This window comes from Arvicanthis niloticus, chromosome 1 (assembly GCF_011762505.2).
Source record: "Arvicanthis niloticus isolate mArvNil1 chromosome 1, mArvNil1.pat.X, whole genome shotgun sequence".
NCBI lineage: Eukaryota > Metazoa > Chordata > Mammalia > Rodentia > Muridae > Arvicanthis > Arvicanthis niloticus.
Genome location: NC_047658.1, coordinates 133,174,533 through 133,191,536, shown reverse-complemented (window position 1 = coordinate 133,191,536; position 17,004 = coordinate 133,174,533). Strand labels below are relative to the sequence as shown.

The 17,004-nt window shown below is 47.9% G+C and overlaps 1 protein-coding gene and 1 long non-coding RNA gene across 3 annotated transcripts; one reads left to right on the top strand and one right to left on the bottom strand.

Annotated features, from left to right (window-relative positions):
• Positions 1-349: 349 nt before the first annotated feature.
• On the bottom strand, positions 350-14,360 carry Dmrt3 (doublesex and mab-3 related transcription factor 3). 2 transcript variants are annotated; one of them, XM_076918658.1, is made up of 3 exons: positions 14,227-14,360; positions 13,112-13,809; positions 350-2,018 (listed from the first exon to the last, which is right to left on the bottom strand). In XM_076918658.1, exons 2-3 carry the CDS (start codon positions 13,578-13,580, stop codon positions 1,057-1,059), a joined length of 1,431 nt encoding a protein of 476 aa, XP_076774773.1. In that variant the 5' UTR covers positions 13,581-13,809; positions 14,227-14,360; the 3' UTR covers positions 350-1,056. The 2 variants fall into 2 exon arrangements, with proteins under 2 accessions (XP_076774773.1, XP_034374227.1); XM_034518336.2 differs by lacking the exon at positions 14,227-14,360 and adding an exon at positions 14,030-14,162.
• A 34-nt stretch (positions 14,361-14,394) lies between these two features.
• Positions 14,395-15,828, top strand: LOC143435560 (uncharacterized). The gene is made up of 2 exons (XR_013105970.1): positions 14,395-14,534; positions 14,916-15,828. It is a non-coding gene; the product is annotated as an uncharacterized LOC143435560 (long non-coding RNA).
• Positions 15,829-17,004: the final 1,176 nt, after the last annotated feature.

The window sequence follows — 17,004 nt, the reverse complement described above, 5'->3', positions numbered from 1 at the left end:
ATCTATATTCTGGATGTGAGGCTGCTGGACTTCCGGGGTGACAGCGTCCATGGACTTCACGTACCCAGTGGGTTTTGTCAGGTCTCTACTGGACACACCTCGATTCTTTCTCTCACTCAGCAGTACACTCTTAGTAGTTTACTGTGTTTTGCTGTTACTGTTCAGTATGGAGTGCTAGGGAGTGAACCAGAGCCCACACCTGCTGAACCCAGGCCCCACCAGTATAGGAAATGGCCAGTTTAAGACATGTCCCCACTGAACGGTATCTTGGTTTCGGACCCATGCATTAACAGGGAGGTTCTATGTTTGGAGATCTTCCTTCCACAAGCAGAGAAGACATCAACCAAGATCATGTCCTTAGTTTATTTTTCTAGAGTCCTTACTTAGCATGCTACATTAACCTGACAAAGCTTAATCTTGTGTGCGTTCCGCGATAACGTTTCATGCAGTTCACAGCTGGGATTGGGTTTTATGTTGACATTACACATGTTTCGGTTCAGCCATGTGAAAAGAATAACTCTTAATGGAGTTTGTCTCTGAAAACTGTCCGAGCTTAAATAAGAGACTGTGCAGTCCGCTCTAGTCTGAATGCAGTCTCTTTAGAACGGGAGTCATATAATGTCCCTGCTCATAGCCAGTTGGCAATCAAACCACTAAGGTTTCCAGTATCCTGAGGAATCCTCTTTTACAAAAATGGCATTCAAGTATACTATTTCACTGAACATTCCAGGTTGAATTTAGGAGTAAAGCTGACCACCACCACCCCCAATTAAATCCCCCACTGGCCCAGCCTCCCCAGGCAGTCAGTCCACAGCTTTAAACTCATTTACAACACTCAGCACTAAATCCACAGAGCAGAGAGCTATTTGGCATTTTCCAGTGAAGTGCAGGAAATTAAATAAGTTATGTTTTTATTGCTAATGTATAGACTACCAAGCACAGTCACTTTGTCAAACAGGAGGAAAGAGTATACAGTATTAGTGGACTCTCCTGGGGGGAGGGGCCCAGGGTTCCAGCACACACAAAATGTCACCTGGTCACTAGCCATAGTACACTTTACGATGACGTGTTGAGTATTCTAGAATCCGAGGAGTCAGACCTCTCGTCGTAGTCATCCTCTGTGTAGATGGACTGCTTTGTGACAATTGGACACCCATCGTCGGGGATGGAGATCCGAGGGTCCTCTGTGGTGCGAGAGGAGAGCACGGGCGAGCTCCGGAAGACGCTAGTGGAGTTACTGGGAAATGGACTGACATACTGGGACCTCAGCTGGTACTGCTGCTGCAGCGTCATGGTGTTCCACAGGGTGACATCATTGGGCAAAAAGGGGCTTGACTGGTTTCTGGCCAAAGTATTCCTCAGCATCAGCGGGTACCGGGGTGGCTGGGGGAAAGGATGCTGCAGGGGCACGGCCAAGGGGTTGGGGACCACGTTGCTGGAGTCCGCGGAAAAGCGTAAGGTGTCAGGGACTCGGAAGGCAGAGCCCACCGACCACTTGGAGGAAGAGATAGGGTAGGAGCCCAGCGTGTGTTCAAAGATATGGCCGCTGGAGGGCAGCACTAGGCTCTCTTCGGCCGTCCGCTCCGCCCCAGCCGCGGAGGACCGACTGGACAGCAGGACCTCCACAGCACTGACCAGGTCGCCCCCGCAGCCTTTCAGGATGAGCTCCAGTACTGTGGGCTTCTGGTTGGGAAAGATTTTCTTCAACACCTCCAGGGGTGGCCGGTTGGCTTTCAAGCTGAAGGGCAGAGAGACGGTCCCCGACGGGCCCTCAATCAGGAGGTGGCTCTGCTCGGAGTGGTACTTAGGGCTGTCAGGACAGCTGTCGGGGTTGCCCCCGTTTTTCTGCACGGCGTACCCACCTTCATCCACGGACACGATCTCGGGGCTCTCCGGGGTGAAGCAGTTCTTGCTTTTGACAACATCTGGGGAGCTCCGCTGGTCGGTGTCTTTGTCACTGAAGGCCTCCGCAGCATTGTCCGCTGAACTGCTGTCCCCAAGTCGCTCTTCAGTCAAATCTGAAAGACAAGAGAAGAGTTAGGTTAATCCCTTCCTGGTGTGCTCAGAGTCCAGCAGCAGTCCAACCTTCTGCGATGAGGGAGTTTGGCTCAATGGGTCATAACACACTGCCAGCCTTTAAAGAAGAAATCAAAAGCCATTGTCAAAGGGAGTCAGGGACTGGGGTCAGTAAAAGATGGTGCAGTGTTTTCTCGGAATGCTGTAGGAGAAGAGGCTTGCCTTAAAAACAGAATGGCCACATAAATGTGTAACCACAGGCCTGGACTTCATCCCACCAGCTACCCACATAGTGGGCTGTGAGTCTCTGAACCAAGCCAGAGCACAGGAAAAGCCACAGGAGGGGCTCTGGCCATCATCACCTGCTGTGCACACCACCCCATAGGGCACTTTAATAATCCCATCTGCTTCCCATGGCCTGGTTTTATGCTAAGTAGGGCTTGTGATCAGGACAGGTTTGGTTTTTCATTTTTTTGCTTTTTTTTTTTTTTAAATAAAATCAGGTTATCATGTACAATAACTAGTTGATATAGTTTCTAAGTGAAAGACAAACACAACCCTTGAAATCACTTGTAAAAGGTCACTGACTGAAGGGCCAGGCAAAGTCAGCAGCCTGGGCCTTTACTAAAGACCAAACAAAGCCAGTTCAAATTCTGGGTGGCAGGACAGATGCTGGAGAGGACAAAGAAATGGCTGGAAGGTTCGGGAACTGTCCACCAGGGCGAGAGGTAGACGGGTGCCTTTGGTGTGCCATGGAAAGGACCTACAGCAACATTTCAAAGTATGTTTGGAGGAGGAAGGATGACAAAGAATTTTCTTAATAGAGCGAAGACTGGCTATGAAACAGACCAGTTGCCAATGTGACATTTTAACTTAGGATGTTACCCACGAGAAGACAGCCTGCAGTACTAAATAGTCAGAAGACACTGGGCAAGAGGGCTCTGGGTTTCATTGTAAATAAAGGAGCATTTTTTTTTTTTAACTAGCAAACTATATGCAAATAGATTGTTATCCTTTAAAAAGCATATGCAAGTGGCGGCTGCTTAACCCAGCCAGAGTAACTGATCTGAAGGAAAAAAGGAAGAAAGAAAGGAAGAAATGAAGGAAGGAAAAGAAAGCAGGAAAAGAGGTTGTGAGCGTGGATCTGTGTTTTCTCTTCTGGCCTGAATAGCTTCATTGTGAGGCTCTCTGTGGGCAAACCTGCTTGTGTGCAGATAGCCAGAGGTGAAATTTCATCAAAGCAGCTTCTAGAAGGCACCCCCTCTACCTGTTGTTGTTTACTTTCAAAGCCTTTAACAAAGGCCCATTGATGGTCTCTTAACACCACACGGGTCTTAAGCACAAGGGAAGCCAACAAAAGCCTGTAGCCAAGCACAAGTGTTTTAAAGCATTCTTAGATTGATTGTAACAAAGCATGCAGCTTCCAACCACTTCTAATACAAATTCATACTCATCCCAAACCGTCACTTACCTTACACTGTTCTTTTCAATAAAAGCTAGTAGGCTTCTATTGTTGGGGTTCATTTGTAGTCTACACAGTGAATCCCCCCTCTGCTCCCAGTGATTACTCTGGGATTCACCAGAGACCTAGTTTTACCACACAAATGTAGCATCTTCTCTCCTTCTGCTTCCCAGGACAACAGGTCCAGCTTTTACCTCCCAGTTACCGAACTGCTTGAATCCCCTGTCCTTGGCACACAAGACAAAACTGACCAAGCAAAAAGGCTCATGTAGATTTATATTCTAAGCAGCCTGCACTCATGTATATTCCCCTGAGGCATGACCCCATAGATAACCCCCCCCCCCATCACTCTATTCCCAAACCCCTGACAAGGGGTAGACAGGGACAGTGTGCTAGCTCTGAAATGAACGCACAATTGCATTCTGACCCCTGTTCAATGGAGCCTTGGAAAACAAGTTCAATGCTTTCCCCATGTACATATGATATGATGTTTAAAACGGCGCACATCTCTAGACACCTAAATTCAGCTTTTATGGTCTATCATCAGCATCAAGCATTTATTGACCCTACAATAGGCTGAATCAAAAGACAGACAGAAGGAAGCATAAGCTCATGGACGTTATTAACTCGGGGAAATAGATGCATGCGCTGGAGAGAAAGCACACATGGCCAGGTATAGAGGCATCAAATACATCATTCACAGGGATCCTAAGGTTGGGGCAGCCCACATCGTTCATCAATGAATGAAGGGATAAACAGAACATTATTCAGCCTCAAAAAGGAATGAAATTCTGATATCTGCTACATGGAAGAACTTTTAATGATATTCTAACTGAAATAAGCTGTCCACAAAAGAAGTTACGTGATTTCACTTCTATGAGATTCTTAGAATGGATGCAGTAGAGAGACAGTAGAGAGGTGGTTCTAGGGGAGACGAGACAGGAGTTACTCTTTAATGAACACAAGGTTTTAACCGAGGATAAATGAAAATTTTCTGGATGGGTAGCAGTGGCTGTCTTAAAGCATCATAAAGTCTTTAATGTCAGCAAGAGGTCCACCTTAAAATGGTAAAAAAAAAAAAAAAAAAAAAAAAAAAAAAAAAAAAAAAAAAAAAAAAAAAAATCTGTCACCTATATTTTACCATAAAACAAGAAAAAAAAATAGGACATGGTGTGACAGCAGCTGTCTGCTGAGCTGGTAAGGTTTGGTTTTTGTTTGTTGTTGTTTTGCCTCTGCTAGAGAAATGGCCTTGTCTTTGAAAGTAAGGGGCACATTTACACACCTGGAAAGCTCTCAACCTTGCTATCCTTACCAGAAAAGAGCTGAAAATAGCTTTGTATCTTAAAAGGTAACAACATTTCACATGCCTTGGGTGGATTCAAACACTGAAAAGCTTCCTTCAGCAAAACAGCTTCGTCAGCCTGGTTCAGTCTTCCACAGCTGACTTCAGGCTCCAGGTAACCCCGGAGCAGGTTAGTGAGGGACACTTAGAGTCGATGCTCTAGCTACTTAAACAAACCTATAAAAATGTATTTTCCTCAAGGCAGCAACAGTCACACTGGGAGGAGGAGGAGGAGGACAGGATACAATTCTACCTTTGTATCTATTTTCCAAGTTCTTCAGAACACACCTCATGTCATCTTACACGGCTGCCAGCTTTTTCAGGTAACTGGAAGGCCTCACAGGACAAATGGTGACAAAGCCATTCTTTACTCTGTATTGTCCTCTGCCCCTGCTACATGCCAGTGTACTGTGCACTTTGGGGTATTTGCCAGTGTACTGTGCACTTTGGGGTATTTGAACAGTGGAGGAGGAGAAGAAGCACTATGCTGAGTCATCCCTGCTCTTCAAAGATTTCTGGGCTCCTCAGCATCCCAGTGCCAGTGTCCAGGCTATTGCTAACTGTGAGGAAAGCTGACAGGATGTCCGCATGTCCTAGGAATCAAATGCTTGAGTTGAGTTAAGGACTTTGTAATCAACTGAGCTCAGCAGTGCTTATGCCGAGGAGAGGGAGGCACCGGCCAGAGAGAGAAGCGGGCTCACATACCAGAGGGCACACAAATTTGAGAAATAAATGTACACAGAATGGCCACCAGCACCCAAGGGTGCCAGGTTTCGAAACAGAGCCAAGGATGATGAGCCTCGAAACCTGTGCCAAGGCAAACTCCTCACACAAAACATAACTTCTGAAAAGCAGAACAGACAGTTCTTGCAACTTGGGGGAACTCTGATGTCTATTACTGTACTTAAACTAAAGCCATTGCAGGCTGCTATAAACACAGACTTTCACAAGTAATTACAGAGGGTAAGAGTTAAGCTCGGTGATAAAGAATAATTTAATAATAGGTATTCCTTTACATTTCCAGGGTTTCCCCCACTAAATGAACTGCACAAACCATTCCAATTGGTGTAAAGCACAAAGGCCTTTCTAGATACAAAACCACGGAATGTCAGCTGAGAACACGGAACAGGAATATTCCCAGAACCCTCTGCCTTCCACCTTATTGAAACAGAGACTCTAATCAGAACATAAAGAATGGAAGTGTATTTCAGTCGACAGTTTTAACTCTGCATACAGTACAGGAAAGGCAAAACCAACCAGTCAAAAGTAGATGAAACCATGACACTATATTTCTGTCATGACAGGCCAGTTATTACAAGTGAGGACATGATTTTTAAGCATTACAAAAGGAAAAAAAAAAAGCCAAACTTTTAAAAAGTATTATCAAATATTCGAGGTCTCACGTCGCAGCCCGTGAAGCAGAAACACTCACATTCCAACCCTGAAACAAACTTTTCATTAGCTTTACAAGAGCTTCATTAAGGACACGTGTTCTTTAAAAAAAAAAAAAAGCAAAAAAAAAAAAACAAAACAAAACCAATGCCACCTCCTTCTAAGCACACATGCCATGTGATGACAGCTATACTTTCTTTTTGCTAAAAATAAATAAATAATAATAATAAACACATCAAAGTGGCTTCCGGTCTAAAAATTACAATTTGAACAATCTTTCTATGAATCTCTTCATATAAAAATACAACTTTTTGAAAAATGTATTCAAATAGTTCAAGAAAGCCTGCCATATGTGTGAAGCAAACAGTCTGCTCAAAGTACATACAAATGGAAAAGGGCTCTGACTTAGTTGTCACTGGCGTTACAGAGTCTGTTCAATTAATGCACAAAACCTAAACCCACCTAACACCTAGAATGTCTCAGACACGGCACTGACAGGATTCTCGTAACTCAGGTATCACAGACTCGCCCCTCCCCGAAGCACGACATGCAGCTGGAAATGCTCCTGTGATTTTTGGGGAGGTAGACCTCTAGGCAGGTCGCCATGCCAATAAACAGTGCTGGCAGGAGGAGCCCCTGGGTGGGTGGGTGGGGCTTCGGCGTCAAACATTTAACAAAGTGGGTTTCTTCTACTCTCTGTTGATCTCACACTAGGAGTGAGGAATCATTACAAACTGAGTGAGTAGAAATTTGAAGAAAGTGATGATATTAATAAATATTGCTCTAAAATTGTGTGCGCACGCATGTGCGCCCTGTGTATACCTGAAAATGCTCAATGCTTTGCTTTGTAAAAGATCAGCACCGGTTTAACACTGTATAAAGGGTTCAGGATGACCTCCTTAACCTGGCCTGGTCGTGCACACTTGTAATCCTAACACTCAAGAGGCTGACAGGAAGACCCTAAGTCTGAGACTCTGTAAAGCCAAGACTTTGTAGGGACATTGCTTAGACAGGGCTGGTGGGCTTAAGGAAATATAGTTCACAATTGTAGACTTTTTGTGTCTTACAAAAAAAAATCAGCATGATCCCTTTCTTAGAAACTAGAAGCTTTGAAAAGGCTGCAGAGAAATCAACAAATCACCTGTTCATTGGCTATTTACAAAGATGCAACTGGCTGCTTGCTTATCCTGCTACTTAACAAATCCCTTTAAATCCCCTACATCCCTGGGTACTGGGCTAGGTAAGATTATACACAGGTAACCACAGCATTGCCTTACCACTGGGGCTTACAAGATAGCTAATCTTTTGCAAAATTCCAAAGTATCTGATCCGTTGTTCCCATTTTATGATGCTACGGCAGCGAGTCACGCAGAGGCCAGAAGCAGCGCAGACTACAGTGTCTTCACACAGAAGGGAATATTATTCACACATGAAGACACTGAACTAATAAAACAATACTCCGTAGCGGAGAACAGTAGAACATTGATGTCAGCCCGAAATTCAGGTCTGGCTAGTAACTGTAGAGTCCAGAAGCGACCAATGTTCTGAGTTTCTCATCACGTTCTATTATTTGGAAGGCAGCTGTACTTTTAAAAATCTGTTTAGCCAGAAAACAAAAGGGAAGCCCTCACCTACCTCTCTACCTTCATGTTTTTCCTTCCCAGAAAAGGAAAGTGTGTTGATTAGGCCTGGGGGGGTGGGGGGGAACAGCTAAGATGCTGTGTGTAAGTCAGAACATATGTATGGCAAAGTGGTGGTCCTTTGATGACCAGAGGCCTACCATGTAATCGAAATTACACTGAACTAGAACTAGGGACTCTAAGGACCTGAATGGTTAATGGCTAGAGGGGTGGGATGGGGAGGAATGCAGCAGGTTAAATGGTAAAAGAAAGAAAGACAGCCACCATAGAATAAAAAAGAAGGCAGGCAGGCAGGCAGGCAGGCAGGCAGGCAGGCAGGCAGGCAGGCAGGCAAATGGGTTTTCACTGGGCACTCTCTTCCCAGTTAGGAAGAAATGCAACAGTTCCAGAAAAGGTTCCAAGTCTCGCAGGGACTTTGATTTATGAAGATTTACCCCCCTTCTCTCTGTAAAGCTGTTAACAGAAAGTGCTGACTTGCTGCAGAAAAGAATTTCTCATCGATGCTCTTTGATTGTATTTTGCAAACAAAGCGCCTGTTGCTTGGTAACATTTCACTTGAGCCTGACCTTCTCCAAAAGTTATTGCTATCAGATTCGATTTACACTGTCCTCCTGTGATTACTGTAATCTTTTAAACCCAAGAGTTCATCCATCAGGGAGAGGAAAAGTTGGTTGTAAGTGGGGAGCACCGTCATCCCTCAGATTTATAAGGCAGAGAGCAGGCTGGGGGATCTCTGCCTGGCAACAGACTCCAGTTCCTATGGGAGGGTTCTCTTTTTCCTTTAACCTTAGTCCTCGGCTCCACCAGATAGACAGGAGCATTCCAATGTCCCTCAGGGTAGGTGGGATCAAGAGGAAGCAGGCAAGGACCTGAGGCCAGAGGGGCTGAGAAGGAAGGGTTCAGGGAGAGTTGCTTTTAGTCCTTAGGTAAGGGAGGAGTAGCAACCAGGAGCAAGCAGACAACCTTCAGTACTCAGAGAAGCCAGCATGCTGTCACTATAAGCCTGTCCTGAGCTCCCTGCCACTCCATCCAGGGCTAGGGCCACCAGAGAGGCCAGCCTCCGGTGCTCAGGCATTCCCCTATATCACTGCAACTGACCTACCCAACAAATCTAGCAAGGAAAAGACTGGATTCTTTACTACCAAAGCCAGATCTGAATAAGAGGTTCCAAGCGGAGGTCTTGCTGTCCTGGTATTTCTTCCTATCTGGCTTCTCTTAAAGCCCCTTGCTGCAAATCAAGCCATCTTAAAGCCAGATGTGGTTTTTTTTGTTTTTTTTTCTTTCGTTTTTCCATCCACAGGCAGACACTCCAGATGACTTGTAATCGTTCCTAGCCTCTTCCTTGCTCTGGGTGTACAGCCAGACAGGAACCCTTACCACAAATGGCCAAGTATTTCTCCTTGGAGAATTAAAAGGGAAAAGAATTAAAAAGAAGGAAGCAGACAGACTGGGCAATCCAAATCAAGCTGGAAGCCGGGATCAATCACAAAGGTGCTTCAGCGGGAGGCAAAATAAAGTCAGTTTCCAAACCCCTCCCCCTCCCTCTCTCTCTCTCTCTCCTCTCTTTCTCTCTGCCTTGTCTGCTTCTTTCAGAATTAAAGAACATCTTATTTTCCTATCCTTCCATCTCCAACCAAACGTCCTTCAAGAGCATTTAAATAACACACACACACACATATATATATCAGTTAAATTAAACGTATATGCATTTATCTTATACATATATATATACATACACATACATATGGCAGATGTACACCCAGGAAGATTCCACAGCCACTGATCTTTCCTCTCTAGGTACCAGGGCCTATGGCTACCCAGGACCCTCCTCTAGAAAAGAAGTTTGAGGTAAGGTAGCAAATGTGACTGTAGCTTCTCGCCTTGGCCATGATCCATAGCCTCCCTCAGATCCAGAGCCCTCGGTCCTGAAAGGCTGGCTTGGCTGGTTTGATTAAGACTTCTGGGGTCAGATGCTCAAACAGCTGCAAAAGGTTAGACTCTCTGAGCTGTTTTCATGGGGGGAGGGGGATGGAGGTGACACAAAGGGACGTTAGGAGCGGAGTATGTGGGTTGCACAGTATCTATACCCTCTATAGAAAGGTAACTTAGAAATTGGACCACCATTAAAATCAAATTTAATTACATCAGAGATGACAGGCAGAAGAAGGCTGTAATTAAAAAAAAAAAACTTTTCAATCCGTAGTAGAAATAATCAGTAGAATCTTCTTAAACTCACACTGGAAACAGTGCTCAAACATTCCGTTAAGACATCTGAAGGAGAGCTTAGGAAGATTCCTTCTAGTTAGAAAACCGAGTTCTGGTGTTCACGTCTCTTCCCTGAACTACGAGAGCTTTCTCCCATGCCGCCTAGCCAACATCCTTTTTAAGGCCTGTGCTTTCCTCAAGTATTTGGAGAAGAAACAGACGCCCTCGGTGTGCTGCTGCTCCACCTCCACACGTTCCTGTGGGAGGCCCTCTGCCTGCAAAAAACCCAAGCCGATTTTCAAAACCCAAGCTGACAAAGGAGCAGACCCAAATGGTTTCTAGCAGTTTCTAGACTCAGAGACTGCTACTGAGCACTGGCTCACGGCCCTTCCACCCCAATGGGGCCACACTTACTCTCTTGGTGTAATGGACTAACTTGTACGGGAAGATCTAATATGCTTCTAAAGATGGTGGCGTGCTACATACAAACACACTGCAAAGATGTACCGAAACAGCAACAGGCAGTCTCGACCAGGAGTCTTTAATTTGGCCACCCCCTCCCAACACAGTTGCTTTAAAAAAAGAAAAAACACATGTTGCATAGAAGCAATCTATTTGTGTTCCTGGTGAAAAACTGTAGTCAGTTTGTTTTAGAACCCTCTCCCAAGCCAAGTGATTTTTTTTTTCCCTTAACGGAATGCAACTGATAAACGAAAACAAAAGTTAGTTAGTGAACATGTAAAGTATGTGGTGTGACCACCTGGAAACTGAACCCCTGGTCCCACACAGCTCAGCCGTTCAGTCTCTGGATCTCCTTCAGTCTCCTTCTCCTTCTCCTTCTTCTCCTCCTCCTCCTCCTCCTCCTCCTCCTCCTCCTCCTCCCCCTCCCCCTCCCCCTCCCCCTCCCCCTCCCCTTCCCCATCTCCTCTTTTTCTTCCTCCTCTTCTTCTTCTTCTTCCTCCTTTTCCTTCTCCTTCTCTTCCTCCTCCTCCTCCTTCCTCTTCTTCCACCTTCTCCTTCTCCTTTTCCTTCTCTTCCTCCTCCTCCTCCTCCTTCTTCATCCTCTTTTTTCTCCTCCTCCTCCTCTTCCTCTTCCCCTTCTTCCTCCTTCCCTTCCTCCTCCCCCTCTTGTTTTCTCCCCCCTTTACTTGTTCTCAGTTTGGAAAGGCTCAGTACCCTGAGTATCTGGTGAACATAGAGGGAAAGAAATCATGCACCAAGCCTGGTTTGCACACTTGAAATTCTTTGCCCTTTTTAATTCCCCTAAAGCTTGGGCCCTCCTGCCCTTGCATCAACGTGGCCTCCAAGATGTCCTCACCCACTCCATTTTCAGCTTGTTTTGGATTTTGTTACTCTTTCATAACTCTTGGCTATGGAAGAGGACAGCCCAAGGAGGACCACAGGATGCTAAAGGAGTCCCTTCTCCGATAGAGACCACAGAACTCACAGTAAGAGCTGCTGGTAGGCAGCTGGGCACTGTAAACTAGCAACGTGAATTTTAACTTGGTCTTCTGCTCTAGTCCTGGGGACTCTAATCCTAGAGCCAGGAAAACCCGGAATGGAAAATTCAAAGTTAGTAGCATGGAATCACTTCTGGGACTGAGACCAAACTCTCCTCCTTATTCTCAGGACAAATCCAGAAAACCCTCTTCCCGCCCTAGGCCCTAGTTTCTCTAAGGCAAACCCACAAATATAAGATGGAGGTCGAGGGGTGGCGCTTCTGAAACATGCTTATATGTTCCTTGTAGTTAAATATTCACAAAACCCTGTCAGCAAACTGCTTTCTGACACACTGGAACCAGAAGGTGGGACTGACTGGCCAAGCTTCCTACCACCTCACTACACACTAACAAGTGTATAGCTTCCCCCCAGTTCAGCACAGTGCTCTGGGGTTTTCTGAAGAAGAGCTGTCATTGAGCGGCTGAGAAAGTGGAGACAGCAGCTATAGCTACCGAAACCCTCGGGCCTTTCACTCCTAATTCCAGTACACCATACACCGGAGATGGGCCTGTTTCCTTCGTACATTTACCCAGTGAAGGGGAAACACCAAACTCTATTGAATTCCGGTTGCCATGAAGCTGAGAGAGGCCAGGAGTGAATAGAGGTTCCTCCGAGGAAAGAGAGGAAGAGGCTTAAAATGGGGGCAGCCAGACCCAGAAAGGAGCCAGAGAGAACTGCGTGTAAACTGGGGTCTGCCCACTGTTACCCCATCCCCAAATCAAAGCACTTCTGAACAGAGGGAAGCCAGATGTCCAGAAAGCCCCGCATTGTTTCATGCCAGGCCAAGCAGCCCCGCCAGCCAACCCCCAATCCTGGAAAAGCTCTTGCTAGGTTTTCTCCACTGTAGGCCAAGTTTTGTTTTTAATTTCTTCACACCGAGGCAGCCCGGAAAACGGTATTAAAGGACCAAAGAAATAGCTCAGAAAAAAAAAAGTTAACTGGTCTTACTTTGGAGCCTTTTGGAACTTTATCCTTTCTTAAAAGGCGCTTCATTTTATCGAATTCTAAGTCTTGAGGCCTCTTAGCCTCCCCCCAAAACAAAAACGATTCCGAGTTCCTCTAAGAGACAGAACGCCTTTTTTTTTTTTTTTTTTTTTTTGCTTCCGTGTCCCAGACCAAGCTAAAAATCACCTAGAAACAGCAAAGCACTGGGCCCTGACTGCTAACCAGCACCTACACTTACCCCCTAGCTCCAAGTGAGAACAACCTCACTCCCCAAAACCAGCAGCCAAGAAAACCATCCTCATCTTGGTGCGTTTAAAGTCGGTCTTCCCCAAGACATCATTTTACTCTGGGAATTGACCTGCTCCGTTCCCTTTTAACCCTGGAAAAGCATCTAAAGATACGGAGACACAACCGGGCTATTTAGTTGGCCCCTCTCGCGGGCTCCTGAGTTCCATCGGCTTCAGACTCTCAAGACCCTCTTTTCCGGGAGAGTAAGAACCGGTGCCTGGTGGGGGAGTGGGCAAGCCTAACCAGGTCAACTTCCCACAAACTTGTCCTCGGCCTTCCCTTCGGATCCCCGAGCGACCCCAGCTCCGCAGACGCACTCACCTGGCTTAGCAAGCTGCGCTGGCAGCGTCCCGGACTGGGGCTCGGCGACCCAGCGCAGCGCGGCAGCCGCGGCCAACTCGGCGGCGGGACGAGGCGGCGCCGGCGGCTGGGACGCCTGGGAGGCTGGCGACGACTGCGAGGCGGTGGCGGCGGTGGAGGCAGCGTCCCCCGGCGGCGGGGGTCCTGGCAGAGCCCGCAGCGAGTCCGGGATGAGGCTCTCCAGGCTCTCGTTGGCCTGCTGCCGGCGCAGCGCCACCTGCGCCGCCATCACCCGCTGCCGCTCGATGATCAGGATGCACTTCTCGCAGGTGCAGTCCTTGAAGCGACAGTAGCGCTTGTGGCCCTTGAGCCAGGATAGCACCCCGTGGTTCCGGCAGCGCGCGCACTTGGGTGTGCGCTGCAAAGGCGCCCGCGGCGGCTGCGACACCGGGCCGCCCATATACAGGTAGGGGGAGCCGTAGCCGTTCATGCCCAGGGCTCCCCCCGGCCGGCGGCGGGAGCTGGAGCTGGAGCTCGAGCTCGAAGGCCCGCTCTCGGGAGGTCCCGGAAGGTCGGCGGCGGCCGGAGGTACAGCACCAGTCTCCTGGCTCCGATGGCGCTCGCAGTCCGCCGGTCCCCACGCGCGCCACCTCTCTGCCAGCAGCTCTAGGGGCGCAGGCTCCACCCGCTGGTCCTCCCACGCCGAGGATCTCCAGCAGCTGCAAGGAGCCGGGGAGAGCTCTGATTACGGTCTGAGCCACTTCCTCCCTTGGTCCCTTCCTCGCAGACTGGACCCAGCACCTCCTCCGCCGCCCTTCCCCCCTCCCAGTCCCTCCTCCCTCCCGCCGCCACCCCCACCCCCTGGGGTCCCGGCCTCCTTGCGCTCCCCACGCCCTTTCCTCCTCCCTGGCAGGCACCCCTCGGGTTCCAGCACCTCACCTTCCCCGCCACCTGCAGCCAGGCCTCTCAGGCGGGGGCGCTCACAGCCCCCTCTTCCAAGCCCTCTGTTACCCCTTCCTGAGCCGGGAGGGACTGCGCCGCTGCCGTACAGCGGCGCGCTGGGCGGACGGGGTGTGGGGCGGGGACGATGGGGAGGGGTGGGTGCTTGCAAGCCAGCCCGCAGGCCTCTCCCCTACCCTCTCACGTCGCTCCGGGTCTCGAAGCACTGAGCCCTAGATGGCTTTCGTTCCCACCCTTGGCCTCAGCAATTCGGAGCTTGCGAGGGAATTGAGGGTACACCGCAGGGTCGGCCCAGGGAGGACCGGGTTTCAAGAACCGGACAGTCGCCACCTGGCAAGAGGAATCAGGAGTGAGAGGGGCGGTGGTGATTCGGGAATTCTTCGCATCGTTTTGCAACCTCGTTTCTCTTTCATTGCTGCAAAAGAAAAATGAGTATTCTTTTTAAAAACCTGTCAGGCTTCAGGAAGACAACTTGTTTTAGAGGGTAACTTTAATTTTCTACTTACCTCCTTCTGTGTTTAAAATAAACAATCTCTGCCTTGAAAGACTTCTGCCTTGGAAGGCCGGGAAGTCCTCTCTTGGATGTTTTTCTTAAGCACTGAGAGTGTAGGCAGAAGAGACATTAGTGGCCCCAAAGTTACCTGGTATTTGATCCCGCAACGGTCATTGAATCAGCCAAGGTCCGGAATTGCCCAGTTCAAATCCCCACAGACGCTATGTCTTATTTAAGAATACGGAATAGACCCTACTCATAATAATCTTTGCGTGACGTTGGGAAGAGTCTCTTGTATAACATTAGACCGCATAAGCCTCTTTTTCTTTACAGCATAAACTTCATTTATAGTCTTTGCTTGCTTGTTTTCAGTATTGGTTTGTTCAATGTCTGGTACCACTACATACGCGTAGAGAAGGCTGCCTTCTTTCACCCAACCACGAAAACAACCGAACAAAAATCCAGGCACAATGTAGGCTCCGGACGGCTTTGACAACTCAGTGGGAAGGAGACGGTGGAAATCCGGGACGGTCTATTAGCGGCCCCTCGGAACGTGCTCCGCTTTTTACCGTGTGGGTGAAAGTTAACGCAAACGGGTCTGCTGCAGTACCTGACTCCCGAACTGCACAGAGGCCATAGTCCCTTTCTGAAGGTCGCTTTCTAGTGCCCAGCCCTACAGCCGGCCAAGGAGGAGAGCAGAGCACCGCTGGCGGTCTGGGTTTGCTGTGAACTCTAGGACAACACCATGGCGAGTTCAAGCAGCAAGCTCTTTGCCGGAAGAGTGGTTTGGAACCCGAAGAGAGCTCTGAACGCGGAATATAAATATAGCTTTGTACCTTTTTCCCCCTGGATGTCTTTAGTTACTCGGGTTTCAGGTGCGTGGAGGAGTTGGTAGTTGTTCCGAGCCCGGGCTGAAGAGGAACCCCTTGCACACGAATGCTATCTTTGAGATACTGTCCCCAAAGCTGCAGGGAGCCAGTACAGCTTTTGCCCTTTCCCTCACCTTTCTGGCCCCTTCAGACCTTTCGTTTGGAAAACACAATTCCTAACTCTTCAACTAGTAGGACTTTTGTAAATTGTGAAGACGGGACACAAGGGTCACACGTAGATCGTTGGGCTCGGAAACGGGGGTTGGGGGAGAAGGTGCCTACAGGAGTCACTTTTCATGATCTGCGAATGACATGAATCTGGGAACTTGTACTGTTTCGCTCTAAAAATCTATGCCTCTAAGAAAGATAATAAAGGACGGCGGGCTTTTTTTGTCTAAGCCGAATTTCTCCTTAAATGGTCAGCGAAACGGATCAGAAAAATAAGAGTAACTAGTTTCTCTGAGGAAGGAGAGCAACGGAGCTCTGCACCAGGTTTTAAGGGGACATTTTCATTCTCAAAGCAATCCCCTTTCCTTCCTGGGTCACCTAGCCACCCTATCGTAGTGCCACTCACACACTCTGGTATTATTTGGTACTGGGCCCCGTTTCACTCCAGTGCACATCAGGGCTGAGATCTAAATCCTCATTTGATATAGCGCAGTAATCCTTTTCTCATATTTGATGGGAATGTTTTCCATATCCCAGTATTTGACAACATCTCCCTATAGGGACAGGTTTGTATTTATGTTGGTAAAATGTCCCCTGCCTCAAAGTCTATTGTAACCCAACACCTGACAACCTCGAGTCCCATTTCTGTTTGCAGAAAGGGTTTATTCAGGCACATAATAGGATCCCAGCAGAATGCCTTTCAGAACAAGGGGCTATGGTAAACTTCACCACATGAACTCCGTTTCCAGGGCTATTAAGCTTTTAATTGGAAAATAGCAGAGGAAATTTCAAGGTGACTATAACGTGTTAGCAGTTAGTTCAGAGAAGAAAAGCCCATGCCGGGATGAATGTAGAAAGCATATGGTCCGAATCACATTTAGGAGAAGCGGCCTGCTTCTACTAAGTCCCTGCAGCTTATGCATTTATGGGAAAAATCATCAAAGAAATTGGAAAGGGAGGGGGAGGGTTACAAGTGAAAGTAACCTCGCTAGACTACACCCACTCCCAGCTCCTCTGGGTGGTGCGCTAGTGTTTTCAAACCACAATTAACCGGGTAAGATATGGCAGGTATTAATACTGAAGTGGGTGAGACAACGTGCTTGCTTCTTTTGGAATACATGCAGCTATACGTGCGAGAACATCGGAAGCTCCGAAGGCAAGGTGGTGTTCTTGTTGAGAAAGTGTTGGTATTGATTCCAAATCTGGGGGTCCTGATAGGTGTCATCCCCCGCTCCCCTCGCCCCGCAAAATTAAATCAAAGGACAGTTGCATAATGTGCTTATGTAAAGACACATGGAGACATCTGTTCTGTATTCTCACGCAGGGGGAAGTCGGGGTTCCTTTTTTGTTGGCTATGCAGCACGGGTGACTTTGGTGTTGACAGGTGCGGGGGCAGGGGCTTGTAAAACACCCTGTACAGGCAT

Bases quoted from the DNA above. Each gene is read 5' to 3' on its own strand.
- Dmrt3 (XM_076918658.1), bottom strand. From the start codon at position 13,580: ATGAACGGCTACGGCTCCCCCTACCTGTATATGGGCGGCCCGGTGTCG. The intron at 2,019-13,111 runs GTGAGTGCGTCT...CTTGTCTTTCAG, and splicing joins AGCGCAGCTTGCTAAGCCAG to ATTTGACTGAAGAGCGACTT.